The sequence below is a fragment of the Cyprinus carpio genome, chromosome A13, assembly GCF_018340385.1.
Source record: "Cyprinus carpio isolate SPL01 chromosome A13, ASM1834038v1, whole genome shotgun sequence".
Lineage (NCBI taxonomy): Eukaryota > Metazoa > Chordata > Actinopteri > Cypriniformes > Cyprinidae > Cyprinus > Cyprinus carpio.
In genome coordinates this window covers 885,631-909,452 of record NC_056584.1, presented here as the reverse complement: position 1 = coordinate 909,452, position 23,822 = coordinate 885,631, and the positions used below count along the sequence as shown (strand labels likewise).

Genomic DNA, 23,822 nt, shown 5'->3' with positions numbered 1-23,822 from the left:
TACTGTTATTTATTTGGCAGTCTATGGACAGTCTCAAGCCTCCCGGTTTTCATCCAAAATATCTTAACCCTCTGAAGTCGATTAACGCGTATACGCGTTTTGGGGTATTTTCTCCTGATAACCCCGAAAAGAACTTAAATTACACTTTCAGTTTTGATCGTACAGATAAGAGCAATACATCAATCGAATCTGTAAAGGGTCTACTTTTTTTGTATACAGACATAATAACCACAAAACTTTGTGCATTTATAAAATAAAGATAACAAACAAGGAGTGCTGTCTGCAGCCTTTGTCTGCGCTGATCTTCAGTTACAAACGCGTCATTAAAATGAACTGTAACTCAGTGAATACTCAACACAGAGACATGAGAGAGATATCTATAGAAAGCCTGACATGTCTACTTTTAAACTAAACAAGTGCTGCCGAAAACAAATATTCTGTGATAAAGTAATCCATATGAAAACAACGCAATGTCCGTTTTTTCACGTCTCCCTTCATTATCTTCTAATGAGACCACGCCCCGCGCTGAACGCGCTATTGAGATTCTAATGTTTCACTGAAGCGCGCGGCTTGAATACGCCCACACAACAGAAGACAACGCAGCGAGATTGTTCTTCAAGTTTTTTTTTATTTTACTGTTTGCTTCGCGATGAGAGGAATAAGACATAATTCACCCCCAAAAAGATGTGATGTGGTTGAGGATTTGAGATGTGGATTTCCTCAGAAAAAAAAGAATGAAGCACTTTATTCAGCAGAGATCATAAACATGAGTAAGTCTCTTTTTATTTATTTATATACTTGTACTAGTTTTCACATAACGTGTAAACATTTTACTATTTAGACTTTTTCCAAACTATAATTCCTGACTAAATGTATAACCAAGTGAAATATTATGAAGTTTCAATAACAATATACACTACTATACCATTCAAAAGCTTCATGTAAATAATATAAATGTACCAATAAAATGTAACTGTAACAAATGTAATAAACAATGCTGTTCTTTCAATTTATCCCCCCTAAAAAACCAGAAAAAAATATTCTCAGATCTTTTCAACATTAATAATAATAATAATAATAATACTAATAATAATAATAATAATAATAATAATAATAATAATAATAATAACAATAAATGTTTTTTTTGTAGAAAATAAGATTGTTAAAACGATTTCTGAAACATTGTGTGACTGGAGTAATGATGCAAAAAATTCAGTTTGAAAGTCAGCTTTGTTCCTAATCAACTGTTTAACTGCACTCACAAGTGAATATTAAATTATTTTGTGGGATAATTAAATATATTCTAAATAAACTACAAACAAAATTATATACACATTTATTTTGTCCTCACATTCTTTCTGGGAACTCATCCCTCTCAGTGACACAGCTGACTGAATGGCTCATTAGGCAGCTCATTATGCAGGCCTTTGTCTTCTCAGGTGTGAATTCATGATAGTTGACGCCTACTCGCATATGACTTTTACTAACAAAAAGTGTCTTAGAAAATTTAAATCAATATATTGTTTTCTGTAAGTGAGTAAACAAGATGATTTTCACATCATTTAGAAAAAAAAAAATTCTAAGCTACAAGCTCCAGTTCTCAAAAGTCCCGGGAACCAATTTTATATATGTGTTTTATTGCCTTATTCAAGTGATTTAACATTTTTAGTTTTTCACTAACCACGCATAACATTTTTTTTCTCAAAAACACAATCATGTACATACATGCTGCTGACATATTATTATAGCCCAGTTTGTGCTGATTACAGTGAGATTAGACTTTAGCCATTTAGATATTTATAAGAAACTGAAAAAAGCACAAATGTCAGGGCATGACAAAACTTCTCCAGGCCCCAAAAATACCCTTAGACTCCAGAGGGTTAAATTGTGTTCAGAAGATGAACGGAGCTTTTACGGGTTTGGAACGACATGGGGGTAAGTGATTAATGACAAAATTTTCATTGTGGGGTGGAGTATCCCTTTAATACAGCAGCAATAATGCATTTGTAAATGTGCTGATATTTTAGAACAGCACTCTTGATTTTCAACGCATTCTATCCGCATTTTAATCTACACCAAGTGAAAGTGTGCACCATGATTTTTTTTTTTTTTATAGTGACCATTTCAGCTCTTTAAACACAATTACATTATTATCATAGACAATAAATATCTCACACCCCTACACTCTAACCCTTTATTTAAAATAAAAAATGCTTTGCAAAGCTTGCGCGGTGACGCAGACTAGTATCAGGTCCCCCAGATCCAAGCTGTCTCTGACTCTGACCAACAGCCACGGGCCCCCCCCCCCACACACACACACATCTTTTGTCACGATTAACTCTCCTCACAGCATTCCTCACATTTTAGGCCAAACAAGTAGTATCGGATTCCAGGAAACCTCTATGATAAGAGATTTCACATATAAACTGACAAGAAACAGGCTTAAGATGTGTGTTCTCTAGCTCAGTCTAAACTGCATGCTTTTGGCTTTGATATGGGCTCAACTATATACCCAGCCGTCACATTGTGCCCACAAGGTACAAAGGAGAGTGAAAAATCATCTTGTCTAAATTATTGTCTAAAAAATAAGTTAAGCTGACATCGTGGTTCCACCCCACCCCACCCCCTCTCCCGCAATCTGCCGCATCCCAGTTCCGTGTTCGAGAAGGAAATGAAGTGTACTACGGAAACCCTAAAGGGAATAAATAGCCTACAAGATGGGAGGATTACAAAACAAAATTTCAATACGCTGTCTTGCAATTATGTCATTGGGTAAGTATAGGCGACTGTATATAAATTGCGGGCATCAGGGTGCTGCTATTGAAACCGCTTTCGATTGCGCACTCTTATTTTACTTTTGCTTTCACTTGCGATCACAAGGACTCTGTACTATGGAGTGGCAGTACTTACCACACATTTGACAAGATTAAATGTTTTTCATTGGTGCTCAGAATCTGCAAATCATTTGCCATCGTCATATCAGACATTTCTCTTTACTCTGTGTATGTGGTAAGTGAACTTCCATGTACTGTAATGCAACAGGCTACCGCTAGCAAGCGGCTAACCCTTTACTGGCTCTGTCGAATGCATTATTTGTTTCATGCTTCAGGCACACCCCTAACCCCGCCCCCCCGATGTCATCGTCCATCACAATGTTTCACTGTACACATCATCCGATGCAAATTTGGTAGACGTCGCACAACCCTAGTGTGGACTACTTTTATGATACTTTTATGGTGTCTTACATCTTGCTTCAGTGAAAACTTCATTTATTATATGCCCGGAAAAGAGCAGCCAGAACATTATTCAAAGTTCCTCCTTTTGTGAACAACATGAAAGCAAGGACATGCACACAGAATGTTCATGAACTGTGCACAACTCAAGTTAAACTAAAAGTAGTTTCCATTAATTGGACAACAGACTTCTGAGCCACTGAAAATCAAAGATGAACATGCTCAGACACGAATAACTGAATTCGATATTTAACATAGCTTCTTACAATAAACGGTTAAAAACCGGAATGCACTCCATTCAACCACACAGCCCTTAAGGGGAAAGCCTGATACGTGGCCAATTTACTGGCGTTTCATGTTTCCACATGTACATAATAAAACAGAGCTTCAACTTTTTTTATCCCAGCAAAGATTTATACAAATACTCTGGAGACCAATGCTATTAATAGGACAGAAACCTTTGATAAGTTATCCATTCTGAATCTGATATGTCTTTCTTAGGGGAAAAAAAACCTAAACTGAAATATTTCAGTATAAAGTTTTATTTTACACATGATGTTTAATTATGAATTTAATATTCACCCTGTTCACAGTGGTTATTAACAAAATCGATAAACTGTGAGCTAGTTGTTTGGTTTCTCTATTACCTTGTTTTCCATTGGCTTCTTGTGTGAAAGAGCATTGTTCATACCTGACTTAATTTTACATTCAATCACTGCAAGCAATGCTGCTGGTTAGTCCATCAGCACTGCATGCAGAACTTACCACTGTACACGCACACGGAGCAAAGCAAACGTGTGCTCTTTACAAACTCGCTGACAAAGTTATCAAAGCCCTCCACTGCTCACTGTTCTGAGAGAGTTCTTCTTCATTGTTATTGTGGTAAAGGTTACAAAAGAACAACTGTAACTGCATACAAGTGTGATTCAAGCAAATGAGAGGGAAAAGGTTTTTTTAAATGGATGCACTGAGGCCAGAGGTAAAGGAAGTTGTCCTGTGTCAGTAAAGCATCATGGTTAGGAGGAGCCTTTAAATCAGCATTAGCCTGAAAAGTTTCCCACTAGTCCTCTCCACCAATCAGACGTTCTCCTGAAGGTGCTCTCTGTTGCTTCAAGCATAGGTTTGTGCTCTGAAGGGTCACTAAAAGGCAAAAGTGGCTACAGTTGCACTACAGTTGAAAATTGTAAAATAGAAAGCTCTATATGGCCCATTCATGTCATATTGCATACTAATGCGGTTCACAACATGTCAATCTGGATCTTACAGGGTTAAGCATTTTGTTCATGGTGACAGTTCATGGATCATTTCATGTGGGTTTGAATCTTTCAGCTCTGCCCAAATATTTAACCACTACACCATTGTGTAATGGAGGAAGAGCCCACTGGTACCTGCCATTGTCACAATGTTTTTTCTCAACCACATTTTGCTGAGTTCTAGTGTTCTCTGCCATCTGCACAATGACAGTGGTTGTATTTCAAATCCTAGTGAGCTACCTAACTAGACTGCACTTCAGGGAGTCACATGCTCATAAAAAACAGCATTCTGGCATCATAGGAGTGTTATGGGTACAGCTCGGTCTACAAAGTCCACAAATGTTTCGCATTCTAACTAAACCTATACTTACCAACAATACTTAAAGATGACCAAAACTGCGGAGAAATCTGAACATGCCTATCATGCCGCCTCGTATTATGCCTATGATGCCCCAAAACGCTTCTGACTGGAAGTATGCCTCTGATACCACCAATACTGCTGCTGATTTGCAACACACCTGATGGCCAAAATTGCTGCTGACAAGGAGTATGTCTATATGATACCTAAAAATGCCGAATGACTTCCAACGCGCATTGCATTCATGATGCCCCAAACTTCTGAACGACCTCAAACTGCTGCTGACTCGAAGCGCGCGCCTACGCACAAATGCTGAATGAGAAGACCGCGTATTAGGATTTGAGACGCGGCCCATAATGCTTCTCATTCATCCATTTGAGAAGAGTTTTTTCTAGCAACAATGGTCCCAGCACAGGCTGGCGTCTTCTTACCTTGGGCAAATCCCGGAGCTGGTTGGCGTCCAGTAAAAGCTCTTCCAAACTCCCTCTGTAGCGATAGATCTCCTCCGGGACGAAGAGGAGAGAGCAGTGGCGCTTATCGATCGACTCGATGTGACGGTTGCACCGCCACAGGGGGATACAGTGAAACATCACGGGATGGTGATCCTAGCCCTAGATAAATCCGTTCTGCTGGAAAAGTTGCCACAGCAATCCAAACTAAAACAAACAAGCGGGAGAAACTAGGAACAGTGAAAGAGCGTCAAAGCAACTAGTGTCGGATACAAATCTATCGATCTCCAACGCAAATTTATCGCGCACTGAAACATGGAATAAAAACGTCGCGCTCCACTTCTGCTTTGATCCCTGGAGTTTTTCCTTCCGCTTTTTCACTTTTCTCGCAACATCTTTACTGCGAGGCTGAGAAGTGTCCCGTGTCTTTCTTTGTAAGCGGTTACATGTCTGTTTCGTTGCGTTTATTTCGTGTTTTTCTTATCCCGGAGTTTATTTCCTCTTAGTCCAGTTTCTGACCCGGAACATTCACTCCCTCATTCCAGGTTGACGTCACGAATCCCAGCGGCTCCTCCCTTTTTTCTGTCGCTCGCTCCCTCCCTGCGCATAAACAATAACACACTGATCTACAGAAACTGCACTTCCCCTAACACACCTGGGTGCCCTTGAAATGTTATGTGACATTCAACAAGTTTTTTTGTTTGTTTGTTTTTTATTATTATTCATATCATCTATCATATCTATCTGTCTGTCTATCACAAAACTTAACAATCTATGTTATCCAGTATGATTTAAGAATAGTCCAAAGAACATTTTGCGTGCGTCCGCGAAAGCAAGTAAATCTCAAGAATTACAGATTTGTAACTGTGTAATGTAATATGTAATATTGTTTGCTCTTCCTTTATATTTTGACATTCGGTTAAGTTTTCTTGGAAAATTGTTTAAAACAACAAATTATAGATTATTTTTTTTATTAGATGTGTTTCTAATAAAAATAGTTTCCTTAATCTGGGCTTTACAAGACTTGGCTACTTTTCCTATAGTTTGCCACCTGAACACACACACACACACACACACACACATACACACACACACACAAAATAGACTGGATTTAACAAAGTTAAGAGGTTGAAGAAAAAAAAGAAAAAAAAACACCTTAACTTGTCCTTTGTGGACAAAAGTGGGCACCCATAGGAAATTAATGCAAAATACTATAATTCAAAGCATTTTAATTTTATTTTATTTGTCCAATAAAAATCTATATATCTAACACAATGCAGCTCATACATTCACATAAATGAAGGGGTGAGCCAATGTGGCAAACACTCACACACAAACACACACACACATTTATAAAGCACTGAATGAGCCTATAACAGAGCGGGGGGTATATATATAATTTTGTCACTCACACACACAAAAACTAGGACTGAATGAGCCAATGACTAGCCATTTTATTTATTTATTTTATTTATTTATTTTGAATGTGCCAATCAACCATGGTCAAAATTTGATTTCTATTTATTTTTTACTGAAGTAAAAGAAATATTAAATATAACATAAAATAAGCATTTCTACATTTCTACAAAAAAAATACAAATAAAAAACACCACAAAAATCACAAGAAAATGCATAAATTGATAGTTTTTATTTTATCAAAGATGATATGACATTTATAAAAAAATAAAAATAAAATAAATAAAAAACATTGGGATCACACCTGAGACCTTCGTGCCAAGGACCAATCAAGGGCTGCTATACGAACGATGCTTGAGGGTTAATAGTAGCAATACAGCAATAATAATAATAGTTAGAAACCATGCAGCCATGGACATGCATGGAATTTTAATAACATTAAATTGCCAGAGACAGATGAAATGATATCATCAACTGATTCCTGCAGAAACAGACTGACTGTACCAAGTTTTTGTCACTTTTCTACTCCTTTTATGATTAAAAAACAAAAAAGGTTATTAGGACAATGATTCAAAAGGTTGTCACATGATTTTTTTGTAAACATGAGGTTTGTAAAATGATTGATACAAGAAAAAAAAATCAGTATACAGACAGTCTAGAATATCTTAAATATTAAAATCTCAGGTTTAAAATTGCACAAATTAATTTTGTTCCCTTACAGGACAGCAACTTAGCAACTGCTAAGTAAAGAATAAACATCTTGTTTTAATATTCTTCAGTGAATACATGCATAAAAGTTAATAATATAACTATACGCAAGCAACAACATCCACCATTGAAAAATTATGTCAGCAGTAATCATTTGCTTACTAATTTGCATGCAAATTAGAAAGCACTTCTTCACACTAAAATTTTTCTAGTGGTTCCTATGGAAAGTTCTCTGCTCTAGCATGCAATATAAATGTAATTGTTGTGTCTTTGTTTTTTTCTTCATGTGAAAAAATAGCCGTCCACTGTATTGTTACTTAAAACATGAAAGCAGCACCAGGACTGGTCCAATTCCATGTCTTCACACAGACTGTTTGTGTTCGTATTTAATGCATTGAAGGTGCATTTAACACGAAATTATTCCTAACATGTTTATCCAAAATAAAGAAGTATCCCTTGAACACTAACTGAAAGCCCAATGTATATTTAACTCTTATTTTTCCTTTCACAGATCACTGCAGAGTTTCACAATCAAAAGCCTCAACAAGAATTCTTCTCAGCGCTTGATCAACATACAGATTGATTTCTGGATATTTTTTTTATATTTTTTTTATGGTAAGTTTGTCAGTTCTTCTTTCTTAAAATTCTGTTACGATTTTAGCTCAAATTTATATATCATATAAACCATAATTAATCTCTGCTAGTTGTATGTAGACCTGATATTTTTTATGTACATATGTGATTTTCGTTTGTAATGTAACCCGTGTGGTAATATTGATGTTCCTCTTTTATTAGAGCTGTGATTGTGACACACCCAAGATTTCCATCGGGAATCTGACCATGATAACAAAAGACACCCAGGATTTCCCTCCACAAGCACTACATTTGGAGTCTTCATGCACATAATTATTCTAGACGGAGCCACAGTCATGGATGAACTTGAAAACCCTCCAGGTGCCATGTGCCTAATTTTTGAGCTGATATAGGCACAAAATTTTGAGTTTTTCCTTTCCATTGGACACAGATCTCTGAAACCAAAATTATGTTCACTTAAAAACCTTCAGTTGATGTAACCAAAGGCTGTTTGAGATTGTGTTAAAGGTATAATTCACCCAAAATTTTCATCACTGGTTCACCCTCATGTTTTTCCAAACAGTATGGTTTTTGGTTACCTGGATATTTAATGGAGGAACAGAAATCTCTAAGATTTCATAAAAAATATAATTATTTGCAAAACAAAAACCAAACCAACATAACAGGAATGTCATGAACATCATTCATAAAGGTTTAGAAAGCATGGCATTTTTAAAGTGTTAAAATTAAGCTAACATTGTTTTTTTTGGGGGGGAGGGGGGGTTACAGGGCAGCTACAACTACTAGTCAAATTGTCAGTTTTGGTTTATTCATCAGTCATGATTTCTCATAATGATTATTATTACATTAATGAAAAATGTTTTGAATTTAGGGGTGCCAGAGTGGCATTTGTAATGTATTTTCATTTTGACAACGTTTCTTTAAGTGGCGCTCCAGCCTCCGTAATTGATGCTATGACTCCTCCTACTTTGTATATTCACTGCAGTACCTAGTAAAGAAACCGAGCATGTCTAGTTACTGAAGCTGTGTGTCAGTCGCATTACTTTACATGGTGTCAGAAGTCTGTCAGGAACAGATAATAAGCAAAGTATGACATCATCACAGTTTGATCACCCTAAGATCGACTGGGATGTTCCAGATTTGTATCAAGAGTTTGAAAGATTTCAGAGCCACGTCACATTCGTCTTCGATGGCCCGCTATTGGAGCAAACAGCAAAGGAGCGTGCAGGCTGGCTGGGCACGTGGATCGGTGAGCAGGGCAGAGAGATATATAAGATATTTAACGCTCCCAAAAGCAATTGAAATCGGCCAGCAGTTTGAACTGTCACAGAAGCAAATTAAAATTGTCAGAGAAGAAGAATCTCAAGTGCAAGCAGTAAAAGTGAAAACAAAATACCAAACAGCAAACAAGAAAACCTTTCAGAAAAATCAGACAAAATTTGTGCAGAAAGAAACGCATGTAAACCAACCAAAACACTGTCCAAGTTGCGGTAAAGACCCACAACATAAGTGGAATAAAGGAAAATGTCCAGCAAAGGGCTCTGTATGCTCATACTGTCACAAACCGAACCACTGGGTGGCAATATGCCGAAAAAGATCAGTAAACACAGTCAGTGTGCAGCTGCAATCAGAAACAGAAGACTTAAATGATAAAATCAAATCATAAATTCAAACTCTAACCAAAAGCAAAATGTAACACATTGACTTTAAGTAGTTATCAGGCACTCCTGCATGATGGTGAGCTTAAATGCTCTAATCGAGTGCTGAAGTCCTACTCTAACCACAAGCTGAAGCCTATAGCTGCGGTTGACCTTCTGACTAAATATAAGGATGCTGAGATATTAACAGAATTTGAAATTGTGGACATCTCTCAAGAAAATGTACTCAGCGGTGCAACAGCAGAAGCCTAGGCTTAGTTATGCGGCTCGATGCATTGCAGCCTACTAACAAAGAAAATAAGACACATTATGGTCAAACGGCAACAGAACAAAATGTGCCAGCTGGACTACATGATTACCCAGAGCTGACTCGCACTACTGGAACTTTACCAGGCAAATACACAATTAAAATTGATCCTGATGCAAAAGGTGTAGTCCATCCTGTCCGCCGTCAACCAACTGCACTGAAAAAGAAAATAATAGAGAAACTACATGAGATGGTTAAAGATGGATACATCACAAAAGTCAGCCAACCGACCTAGTGGGTGAGTTCAATGGTAACAGCTGTCCGTAATGGCAAGATAAGGATCTGCACTGACCCAAGCGACTTGAATAAGGTCATAAAGAGGGAACATTACCCAATGCGAACCATCGAAGAGGTAGTCTCCGCAATGCCTGGTGCTAAAATCTTCTCGGTCTTGGATGCAAAATCTGGTTTCCTGCAAATATAACTCGATGAAGCATCATTTTTGACAACCTTTAACATGCCCATTGGTAGATTTAGGTGGCTTAGGCTACCTTTTGGCCTAAAATGCGCACCAGAAATCTTTCAGCGTATTATGGATGAGATGCTTGAGGGCATCAGTGGAGCAATAAGTGTCATGGACGACATTCTCATCGCAGCACCCTCAGTAAAGGAACATGATGAGACCCTCCGCAAAGTAATTCAGAGAGCAACAAGCTATAATCTGAGCCTCAATTTCAGCAAATGCCATATCAAGCAATCTTCTGTGCCCTACGTAGGACACCTGATAACATCAGAAGCTCTGAAGGCAGACCCAATGAAAATAGAGGCTGTCAAGTCCATGCCAACACCAACAGACAAGGATGGTGTTCGTCGTTTCCTAGGTTTCGTCACCTATTTGTCAAAATTCCTGCCAAACCTCAGCGAAGTCGACGCACCTCTAAGACAGCTCCTGAAAGCGAATGTTGAATTTGCATGGCAACCAGCACAACAGCAAGCTTTTGACAAACTCAAGGACTTATGCACAAAGTCCCCTGTGCTGCATTTTTTTGATCCATCCAAGCCTGTTGAAATCTTCTGTGATGCCAGCAGCAACGGTGCTGTCTTACTACAGGACAGCCATCCAGTGGCTTTCTCATCCAGGTCTCTGACAGATACAGAGACGAGCTATCCGCAAATTGAGAAAGAGATGCTCTCAATAGTTCATGCATGTGTGAAGTTCCACAATTACATATTTGGAAACCATGTCACAGTGTACAATGACCATAAGCCTCTGGAGGATATTTTCAGAAAGCTACTGCTCTCTACCCCCGTGCGCATACAGAGAATGTGCCTCTGCCTGCAGTGGTATGATCTGACTGTTAAGTACAGACGAGGAAAGGATATGGAACTGCCTAACACACTGTCTAGAGCTCAGTTACCTGAAAACAAGCCAGAGATGGAAGGCTTTGAGTGTGTCTCCATGCTCAACTTTGTTTCAGTGAGTGAGCAGAAATATTCAGAGCTCCAGGACTGCACAAAAGAAGGAGCTCAGCTGTCTTCAACAAACAATCCGACAGGGTTGGCCAGACCACAGGCGTGATGTACCTAATGCAGTTCAGCCATTTTGGGACTCACGAAGCCAACTTGTCATTACTGATGGTGTTGTCATACCCCCTTCCATGCGAGAACATATGTTGAAGCTTATACATCAGTCTCACTTAGGAATAGTGAAGAGCAAGCAGAGAGCTCGCGAGGTCCTATACTGGCCAGGCATGAGTTTCCAAATTGAGCAAATGGTGAAGAACTTCGGAAAGTGTGCAGACTTTCAGAACCGGTTACCTAGACAACCACTCAAACCAACAGAAACGCCTGATCTTCCATTCAAAGAAGTAGCTTCTGACCTGTTTGAGTTTGAAGGAAACCATTATGTTCTGCTGGTGGATTAGCATTGAAGTGGAGAAGCTGAAGGGCTTACATTGTCGTGCTGTCATAGAAAAGCTCAAGGCTCAATTAAGCAGACATGGAATCCCAACTATCCTTCAAACAGACAATGGTCCACAATATTCGGCAGATGAGTTTAAGGATTTCTGTCAAAGTTATGGAATCATTCACAAAACATCATCCCCACATACGCCACACTCCAATGGTGAGGCAGAGTCCAGACTGTTAAGAAACTTTGGTGTAAGGCACCAGACAAACACCTTGCACTGCTTGACTACAGAACGACGCGATTGGAGTCTGTTAGCCTTTCACCAGCTCAGCTGCTGATGGGCAGGGGACCCTGCAACAACCTGCCTGCTGCCCGTTTGCTGCTCACACCAGCAGCGTACGACCCCCTCGAAGTTAAATGGCAACTAGACAAAAGCAAAAGTGTTCAGATGTTTTACTATGACCGCAAGAGGGCAAGCAGCCCTCGTGCTGCGCTGAAGCCTGGAAATGAAGTAAGGATGCAACCACATCCTGGCAGTCACAAATGGTCTCCTGGAGTTGTTGTGAGATCACACTGTGCCCCAAGATCTTATGTTGTTGACTGTGGAAGTAGAGAGTACCGTCGCAACATTCAGCATCATCGCAAGAGCACAGCAGCTGCTAACGAGTCCCGTCACATGCTTAACGATGATCAGTGGACAGAGACGTCAGAGCCAGTGAGTGTCGAGGAGCCAAAGTCTGTGGATCATCCTAGATCATGCCAAGCATCACTTGCAGAACTCAGGACTGCTAAGCAGACATTGTCAACTGGGCAGTATACTACCAGACGAGGCAGAGTGGTGAAGCCTCCTGACAGGCTCTGCTTGTAGTCAGGGAAAGGCGTGGTAAAGACGGCTTGTGGAAATGATGTGCTAGCAACCTCTCCTTCCTAGTTATACCTGTTTATGTTCAACAGTTCATTGTATGATAGATTGTGTAGGTTGCATACATGATGTGTTATCATCTCTTTGATATGTGGACATGCAAGTTTCATGCAGATTCCAGAGTTAAAGAACAAACACCGCAATGTTTAATACTTTTGTTTCATGCTTAGGAGGGGAGATGTAATGTATTTTCATTCTGTCAATGTTTCTTTAAGTGGCGCTCCGGCCTCAGTAATTGATGCTATGACTCCTCCTACTTTGTATATTCACTGCAGTACCTAGTAAACAAACCGAGCATGTCTCGTTACTGAAGCTGTGTGTCAGTCATATTACTTTACAGCATTAATGAGTAATAAATAATTTTACCCTAGACCTGTTGTTGCTTATTGTCTTAACTTATATTTATTTTAGTTCAGCTTACTTGAAAATTTTAAGGCAATCGGTTTACTAAGATTTTCCTAGTAATGTGAACACTAATAATTTAACTCAACTAATGATTTTAAGTTAACAGTACTTAATCTTTTTTTTTTTTTTTTTTTTTTTTTTTTACAAATTTTATAAAGTTTTGCCTACTAAAAATGAATACACTACTTAGAAAATTTAAGGCAATCAGTTTCCTCACAATTTTACAGTGCATTAACCAAGCTGGGCTAAGATGACAGTTGCAGGCTCAAAACTACCTGCTATATTTGCAACACAAATCCTGAGCAATTAGGTTACTGTTAATATAAAATCTAGGTTACTGGATTTTGAGTTTCTATAAATTATTGTTTAAAAGAAAATATTGCACCTGGTCATCATTTAATATTTTTTTCCAGTGACACACTACGAGTCAACACCACATGCTTATGCAGAAAGACTGAAGAGACACTGTTCAGGATGAACCACAAAACGATTCATAAAATGGCGAAAATGTAAAAGGAAACATTTTTCTCACTCAATAAAATTTTTTTTACTCTTTAGACATTCTTTAATATATTACAATTTTTTTTGCTGTTCGGACTTTGTTTGGTCAGATTACCCCTCTTGTCAAACCCTCTGGATATTTTTAGCCACCGATCGACCACGCCCGCTTTGGATTACTCTTGTCTTGCCCTCGATATACCTGTGTGCCATTGTCTGACCCTTGCCTGTTTTGACCATGTTTAAGATTAAAGCTTTGCAAATGGATCCGCATGCCTATCATCTTGTTCACTCCCCAACAGAATACTCGTCCACACAAGGATCCAGCAGCTTTTCATGTGGACATTGGCCAGGTATGAACACTGCAAAACTGTTATTAGCCTTAAAGCAGGGCACACGCCTGCTTGAAGGCTATATTCAACAGTATCTGGACATTGCGTGTTATTCCGATTTACCAGACTGTGTAATGATAGATTTTTTTTTCTGTGGTTGAGTAAATGAACCACTCAAATCACATTTAATCCATGAGGGTCCCCCTTCGTCTCTCATTCAATATATGAATCATGCTTTGTTGACTCTTGGTTTATCATTCACTGTGGGTGTCGTGGAGGAACGCAACCCTGCACTCACTCTTGTAATGGCAGCTACACTAGGGCAAGCTCACAAAATGGTGGACAAAACAGCGCCCTGTTATGTCACATCTACCAATCCTAAATAAAGTCACAACTGATCTTCATAAGTCAAGTCAACTCACAGCTGCTCTTCATGAGTCAAGTCACATCACAGTTGATCGTCATGAGTCAAGTCAACTCACAGTTGATCGTCATGAGTCAAGCTGAGTCACAGTTGATCATTATGAGTTAAGTCAACTCACAGCTGATCTTCATGGGTCAAGTCAGGTCAAGTCACAGTTGATCTTCTAGAGTCTCGCCACGTCTCAGCTATTCATCACGAGTTTCATCATGTCTCAGCAGTTCATCCAGAGTCATTTCACGTCTCAGCTGATCATCCAGAGTCACGTCACATCACAGCTGATCACCCAGAGTCATGTCACAGCTGATCACAGCTGGTATATTCGGGCTGCATACACCACCACTGAAACTTTAGAAACGGCGATGGCCACTGTGATGTCTCCTGAGGTGGCGGCTGATGCTGCAGATCCTTCCGAGGTAGTGGCACTCACTGCTGTGTTCCCCGAGGTGATGGCGCCCGCTGCAGCTTCTCCAGAGGTGGTGGCCCATGCTGCAGAACCTCCCAAGGTGGCAGCGCTCGCTTCTGCTCCTTGTGCGGTGGTGGCGCCCAGCAATACACTTTCAGCCTGTCGTGTCACGGTCAAAGGAACTGTTGATGAACGCTATATCTGTCCAATTAAGGAGAATGTTAATAATCTCTCCCTGTTTCCTGATGGTACTGCTGTAGAACCTCCAGATGTGGTGGCAACCACTGCAGAACCTCCAGAGGTGTCAGTGGTATCCACCTGTGAACTCTGCCTATCCTGTCACGGCTATGGAGGCCGTCAGTGAACTCTCTGCCTGTCCTGTCACAACTATGCAGAGGTGGAAAGTAACGAATTACATTCACTTGCGTTACTGTAATTGAGTAGCTTTTTTGTGTACTTCTACTTTTTTAAGTATTTTTTTAAATCTGTACTTTTACTTTTACTTAAGTATCTTTTGTTTGAAGTATTGTACTTCGCTACATTTTAAAACACATTAATTACTGAGTAAAAAAAAAATGCTCCTGGAAACTACTGCAGTAAATAATGGGCAGCAGGGCAAACTGGCGCTAAAATCACAAGAAAGATGCAGACACACAAAACAGGCGTTAGTGGTGCAGACACCGCTGAAAACGAAACCCCGTTATTTTCTGAAGTTGAACTCGAAGGAAATGAAGTGAACCCCTGGCCATATTTATGCTTTATTGTTCAGTGTAAGCTGTGCTTGCCTAGGGAGACCAAACTAGCAGCTTATAAAATCTCGACAAGACATCAAACCTTCGCAAGCATATAGAGGTAAGCTAAATACCTGCTGTGATGCCAGCATCGTTGGTGGTTAAAATGAAGCTTTGACATTTTAGCAAGAGGTTTTGCACAAATTAGCAAAAAAGACAGTGGTGCGGAGTGTACGATATATATATATAGTCTGCGATAATATCATAATTGTTGTTTTAATGATGTGCGCGCGCATTTATAGTGTGTTCTTTCACTGTGTGATTCAGTCTGTTGAAATGCATTTAGAATGATCACAAAATTGAAGATATAGGGGCAGAAAATTTACATATATCAAAGAATGCCGTCTTTTCAAGCTATATATATATATATATATATATTTTTTTTTTTTTTTTATATAGGCTATATATATATATATATATAAATTTTTTTTTTTTTTTTTTTTTTTTTTACAACAGGTCAGTAAACAAGTTAATTAAGAGACTTGAGTTTTAGACACCATATTGCCTGTTTTTGCTCTATTTATACAACAAAAAATAATTCCAAACACAGCCACCAAAGCACAGTTTTGCGTCTCTGAGCAACGTGACAGTGTTTCGTTCCTGAATGAATCAACCGTTTAAATGATTCGGTTCAATCGCAATGACTCACTTATTAACAGTGACTTGCTGACACATACTGGCCATTTTAATTTCACATTTAAAGTATCTTTTGATATTTTTTTTAAATAATAAATATCTTATTATTTTAAATGATTATTCAACATTTTATGTCTTGTATATCAAAACATTATTCATGCATTTGTAACTGCAGGTTAAATGCATTCTTGTCCTGCACAGTGTGTAAATACATCTACATGCCACTTCCGATGAAGCTTCGGCATTTCCTCTGCATTGAAAAGATGAGTTTGTTGATACTGATTTGGCTGGAAACAGCCCAAATGTCTTATGATTCTAAATAACTGTTTCCTTTAATTAAAAACAACTAGTTTGAGATTAATAGAGGTTATATCTAAACTTTCCTGGAGGGCCGTAGCCCTGCAGAGTTTAGTTCTAACCCTGCACCAGCACACATATCATGTAGGTTTCAAATAAGCCTAAATGATTAAATTAGCTGGATCAGGTGTGTTTAATTAAGGTTATATCTAAACTGTGCAGGACTGTGGCCCTCCAGGAACTGAGTTTGACCCCTTGGCCTGTCCCATTTTTACCTCCCTTCCACTGTTAAAATGTAACTAAGTAATTTTTACTCTGAGTAAATTTTAAATGAGCTACTTTTTACTTTTACTTGAGTGGATTTTTAGACTGGTACTTTTTACTTGTACTTAAGTAAAATGCCTGTCCCATAGCGACTACTCTATGCCTGTCCTGTCATGGCTATGGAGGCCATCTGTGAACTCTCTGCCTGTCCCATAGCGACTACAAGAGCCATAAAGGAACTCTTATCCCTGCCTATCACAGCCATAGAAACCTTAAATTAACTTTTTGTAAGGCCATGTTAACCCTATTATTGCCATAGAGACCTTTAGTGAGCCGTATGTATATCCCACTTCAATCAATGAGTTTAATTTTGACCGATATGTGTGCCCTGTTTCAGAGAATAAGTCTGATTGTGAATTGTCTGCCAGTTTACTTACTGAAATATCTGCCAATCTAGTTTCAGTCGATGACCTTGAGTTTAAACTGTCTGCTTGTCCTGTTTTACCTAGGGTATCTGCTTCTGCTCTGTTCCGGCCTGGTCAAGTCAAGTCAAGTCAGCTTTATCTATATAGCGCTTTAAAAAAAAAAAAAAAAAAGATTGCGTCAAAGCAACTGAACAACAGTAATTAGGAAAACAGTGGGCCCTATCTTACACCCGGCGCAATGCGACGCAAGGCGCAGCGCAAGTCTGTTTGCTAGTTTCAGTCCAGCGCTGTTCACATTTTCCCATCCAGCCCCACGCCGTTTAATTAGCAAATGCATTTGCGCCCATTTGTGCGCCCATGGGTGTGCTGGTCTAAAAAAGAGGTGCGTTCTGGGGCATTGCTGGCGCATTGCTATTTTAAGGAGCTGAAAATAGACTGCGCCATAGACCAACTCGAACCTGGTCTAAAGTCTGGTGCAATGTTTTTTCTTTGTTATTTAAAGAGCGTGTTAGTATAGGCGGGTCCACAACACGCATACACGCTGCTTATTAAACACAGGGACACACAGCAGCACACAAACATGCCAAATATTAAAAATTAAAGGATTGCAATGCATAAGAATTTTTTGTAGGCTAATTAAATATAAAAATGCCTACATGTCATAATGGATAGTAATCGCATGTATCAGAATAAGGCAATTTATTTGCTCGCACACGAGCAGCTCCGTTTCATCTCAGAGACGCGTTCTGTCTTTGCGCTTGTCAAATTCCGCCGTGTAAATAGCAAATCCGTCATGGCACGAGCGCAGCTGGCTCTTAAAGGGAATGGAAGATGAGACTCTGATTGGTTTATTGCACGTTACGCCCAAAAAACGCCCATTACTAGAATAGGGACAACCTGTTTAGACCATGCGCACGGGCACACCAACCGTTTTTCTGCGTTTACACTAATTAAAAAAGCACAAGTGGGTCAAGGACACACTCTGAGTGCACCTGCACTGTGCGCTTTACACTTTGCGTTTAGATCATTAAGATAAGGCCCAGTGTGTCAATAATGCAAAATGGCAGTTAAAGGCAGTTCATCATTGAATTCAGTGATGTCATCATGCAGCTCAGTCCAGTTTAAATAGTATCTGTGCAATAATTTGCAATCAAGTCAACGATATCGCTGTAAATGAAGTGTCCCCAACTAAGCAAGCCAGAGGGGACAGCGGAAAGGAACCAAAACTCCATCGGAGACAGAATGTAGAAAAAACCTTGGGAGAAACCAGGCTCAGTCGGGGGGGCAGTTCTCCTCTGACCAGACGAAACCAGCAGTTCAATTCCAGGCTGCAGCAAAGTCTGATTGTGCAGAAGAATCATCTGTTTCCTGTGGTCTTGTCCCGGTGGTCGTCTGAGACAAGGTCTTTACCAGCATCTGGTCTGGATACGTACTGGATCCGGGTGACGGCAGTGACCCTATGACTTGGATACAGACTGGATCTCATTGAAACATAAACCTCCAAATTAGACAGAAACAGACTAATATTAGTGTAGATGCCATTCTTCTAATGATGTAGCAAGTACATCAGGTGATATGGGAAGTATTCCGGGTTTAAATAATTAATGCAGCCTAAAAATCCTTTAACGGATTTGGATATTAAAAGCATATTAGTGTGTTATGTGTAAGCCAGGTTAAAGAGATGGGTCTTTACTCTAGATTTAAACTGCAAGAGTGTGTCTGCCTCCCGAACAATGTTAGGTAGGTTATTCCAGAGTTTAGGTGCTAAATAGGAAAAGGATCTGCCACCCGCAGTTGACTTTGATATTCTGGGTATTATCAAATTGCCAGAGTTTTGAGAACACAGCGGACGTGGAGGACTATAATGTAACAAGAGCTCGTTTAAATACAGAGGTGCTAAACCATTCAGGGCTTTATAACTAATAAGAAAGATTTTAAAATCTATACAATGTTTAATAGGGCAGTGTTGACAGGACCGGGGGCTAATATGGTCATACTTCCTGGTTCTAGTAAGAACTCTAGCTGCTGCATTTTGGACTAACTGGAGTTTGTTTACTAAGCGTGCAGAACAGCAAGAAATTACTCATCATCCAGTTTTTTACATCGACTATGCATTCCGTTAGTTTTTCAAATTGGTATGTTTCAAAATCACCAAAAGAAATATAGAGCTGAGTATCATCAGCATAACAGTGAAAGCTAACACCGTGTTTCCTGATGATATCTCCCAAGGGTAACATGTAAAGCATGAAGAGTAACTGTCACAGTAACGGCCCTAGTACTGAGCCTTGAGGTACTCCATACTGTACTTGTGATCGATATGATACCTCTTCATTCACTGCTACGAATTGATGGATGGTTAAACCATGCTAATGCACTTCCATTAATGCCAACAAAGTGTTCTAGTCTATGCAAAAGAATGGTGTGGTCAATAGTGTCGAACGCAGCACTTAGATCCAATAGCACTAATAGAGAGATACAACCACGATCAGATGATAAGAGCAGGTTCTTTTGTAACTCTAAGGAGAGCAGTCTCAGTACTATGATACGGTCTAAATCCTGACTGGAAATCCTCACAGATACAATTTTTCTCTAAGAAGGAATATAATTGTGAGTATACTACCTTTTCTAGTATCTTGGACAGAAAAGGGAGATTCGAGATCGGTCTATAATTAACTAGTTCTTTGGGGTGAAGTTGTGGTTTTTTGATGAGAGGCTTAATAACAGCCAGTTTGAAGGTTTTGGGAAAATATCCTAATAACAATGAGGAATTAATAATAGTCAGAAGAGGATCTATGACTTCTGGAAGCACCTCTTTTAGGAGCTTAGATGGAATAGGGTCTAGCATACATGTTGTTGGTTTAGATGATTTAACAAGTTTATACAATTCTTCCTCTCCTATAGTAGAGAATGAGTGGAAGTGTTCCTCAGGGGATCTATAGTGCACTGTCTGATGCGATACTGTAGCTGACGGCTGCATGGTTACAATTTTATCTCTAATAGTATCGATTTTAGAAGTAAAGTAGTTCATTAAGTCATTACTGCTGTGATGTTGGGAAATGTCAACACTTGTTGATGCTTTATTTTTCATTAATTTAGCCACTGTATTGAATAAATACCTGGGGTTATGTTTGTCTTCTTCTAAAAGAGATGAAAAGTAATTAGATCTAACAGTTTTTAATGCTTTTCTGTAGGATAGGTTACTTTCCCTCCAAGCAATACGAAATACCTCTAGCTGCGCTCCATTATCTGGGCTGCTCTCTTTAGGGTGCGAGTGTGCTCATTATACCACGGTGTCAGACTGTTTTCCTTAACCTTCCTTAAGCGTAAAGGAGCAACTGTATTTAAAATGATAGAAAAGAGAGAGTCCATAGTTTCTGTTACATCATCAAGTTGTTCTGAGGTTTTGGATATGCTAAGGAATTGGGATACATCAGGAAGTTTGTGTTAGAAGTGATGGTTCTAGCAAAAATTGAATATCCTACCATACTTGTAACAAGAAGTAGAATTTACAGGAACCGAACAATGTACAGGACTCCCTAAGCTAGATGCATCCAAAGCCGTATCTAGAGCCCTAACATTCTTACTGTCCTCAATTAAAGTTTGGATGCGTGTCTCTAATTCTAAAATCTTCTCTGTCAGCCTAACTATTTCCCTGCATTTATTACATGTGAATCCCTCATCACCGACAGAGATAGATAAACTATACATGTGGTAGGCAGTGCAAATAACAATAGCAGGAGAAGCCTTTACTCACCGTGCTTGATGAAAGGTACTTACCACAGTTGTTTAATGAACTTGTGAAAAACCAGAGAGAGAGTAGCGAGAGAGAGGAGAGGAGAAAAGAAAACAGAGATAGGCATGAATGGAAACACTAATGACAAGCTAATGAGTGCTAATGCGATGCAGGTGCACTGCACTTGCGGAATTAAAATAAAAGTGAACGATCAAATCAATCAGATTAGATTGATAGATAATATCAGAAATATGGTGGGAATTAAGTTATATTTTATCACTTAAAACAACAGAGAGTGATAGTAAGATAAAGATTCTACAGAAAAACAAAGCTACACGGCGCTACGATCAGCAAAACAGCAGCAAGGCAAGCAGGAAGCAGGAATAACACTGTCCAAGAAGGCCTGGTGGTCTTCTACTCCATCTGCTTCGGCCTGGTGGTCTTCTGCTCCTCCATGATGGTCTTCTCCTCAGGCTGCTCCAGCCCGGTGATCTTCTGTCCTGAACTGGTTGTCTTCTGCTCCTCCATGGGGATCTTAGGACCCGTTTGTTTAGCTGTGGTGTTCCTCAGCTCCATCTGCTTTGCTGGCTTCCTGCTTCGCCGGTTCTGCCTTGGTGCTCTGCTCTGCCAACTTTGCCTTAGTCCCCTGGCCCTCCATCCCTCCCCTGTTCCTGATTTTACTGTTTTAGGAGTGTACCTCAGCTGTAGCATGTCACCCGATTTTACTGTTTTAGGAGTGTCTGGAAGTTGCTATTTCACGAATCCTGTCTATGAACTTCCGTCCACTTGCCACCAGAGGTCGCCCTCCCATTATATTGACTCTCACACCACACAGACTGTAGCATGTCACCCTGGACTACATTTCCCATTGCTCCACTGCACTATTCACAAGTTTACCTGAAACCAATCACACACAGCTACTACCAAAAACACAATATATAAATCAGTCTCACACCTCCTTTCACTGCCGAGTATTGTTTGCGTTTATCACTGTCTAAGTGGTAGCACTTTACGGAAAAAAATCTGAATCTACTTTAGTCTTGTTATACCAGTGTCTTGATTCCAGTCTGTTTATCTCATCCTGTCTGTCAGATGCCTGCCCTGGAATTATTAGCCTGTCTTGGATTATCCCTTTCATCTTGCCGTTCGGACTGTGTTTGCACCTTGCCTGGACTATTGCTCATGTTGTTGGATTACCCCTCTTGTCAAGCCCTCTGGATACTGTTCGCCACCGATCGACCACGTCCGCTTTGGATTACTCTTGTCTTGCCCTCAATATACCTGTGTGCCATTGTCTGACCCTTGCCTGTTTTGCCATGTTTAAGAATAAAGCTTTACAAATGGATCCTCACGCTTATTGTCTCGTTCGCTCCGCAAAGCAGAGAGCGTTAATTCACTTATACTGTATATCTGACAAAATTCTCATTAGCTACACTGTTTACAATGCATGCAACATGTTCCACTGGTTTTTATTTGGACTGGATAGTGGTTTTTGAGAGCTGTGTGTGTGCAGATATTGTTTTAGCCTTTATTTTTAAGATTTTAAGAATGTGAATGAACATTTTGCTATAGTGTGTGTATTTAGTTTGGTGGTAAGATCATGTTAAATTACAGTTATCAAATAGTGTAATCCTGGAAAGTGTAAGGGCTTATATATTCGCTGCAAAGAGATCTTAATTAGCATCTAGCCATCTAGCTTGGTTCTATACACTGAAAAAAATTAATCTGGATTAAATCTGTGATATTAACCAGAGGGTTAAAAGCAAAAGCTGTACTTTCCTGTTTTGGATACTTTTTTGGGTGAGTGTCAGTCCCAGTTTTCCACCCAGACCATTTAAATAACAAAGAGTGTCGATGCAGTGATAAAATGCAATCCAGAAGGCGCGCAGTGTCTTTTACATAAATATGCGACTACCCTCTCTATCAACCAAAAACTGGCCTGTAACAAGATGATTTTAGTGAAACTGTACTCACCTCACACATCTCCTGACTTTGTGAAGGAGGCAATCTTAACTGGATTTTATCCAAACTTCGAAAAACTTTTCAAGTTGGCACTGACATTATTGGTGGGGACCGCAACTTGCGAGAAATCGTTTTCAGCAATGCAACGCGTAAGGAACTGGATGCATTCAACTATGGGCCAGGAGAGACTTTCATCTTTGAGTCTGCTGCATATCGAAAGTGACATAACCACAGGACTAAACAACAAGGACATCATCAAAGCATATGAAGCCAGGTCTAAATCCAGGATTTTGCTGCATTAGGTAAGGCAATGGCTATTTATTATTTATGTTGGCTGCCATGCCAAATCACATACAGTATTTCTTTTCTGCTAAAATTTACAGTGGTTTGTAAAGCAGTCCCTTTAGTAACAAATATTTATCGGGAGTGTTTATAGTGCCATGTGTAGGTTGTTGCTAGGCAACACTTTGGTTGAAACCTCTTAGTTGGTCGGAAATATTTTTAAATGCATCAAAGGGAAGCGCATATTTTAGCCTTACCCTGGAGTTTGTTCACCCTCTGCCTATGCTGGTGTGCTTAAAAAAATCTAAATATGAATGGGATTATACTTTTCTAGGGCTGCCAATAATTGTGTTTAGCATGCTTTGGGGAAAAACATTTATTTCATAATGTAAGGGTGTACTCACACTAGGCACGGTTGCTTTGAACCGAGCCAGAGCGCGATTATCCCTCCTCCCCACTCCTCCGCTGGCCTGCACTCACACTTGCACTAAACTTTCCGGGCTGGAGCATGCTTGTGTCATGTATGAGATAATGGAAAAAACCACTTTTGCTAATATTCTGCCAAATAATTAATTATAATTAATTTATCATTTATGCCATGCATTGATTTTCACTTGTATGTA

General features: G+C 39.5%; 1 protein-coding gene across 1 annotated transcript in view; it reads right to left on the bottom strand.

Annotated features, from left to right (window-relative positions):
* Positions 1-5,883, bottom strand: part of LOC109109612 (leucine-rich repeat-containing protein 1-like) — a 44,534-nt gene extending 38,651 nt beyond the window's left edge. The window contains exon 1 of the mRNA XM_042768349.1: positions 5,276-5,883. Coding sequence (XP_042624283.1) covers positions 5,276-5,434 — 159 coding nt within the window. The 5' untranslated portion in view covers positions 5,435-5,883. The remainder of the gene's footprint in view (positions 1-5,275) is intronic.
* Positions 5,884-23,822: the final 17,939 nt, after the last annotated feature.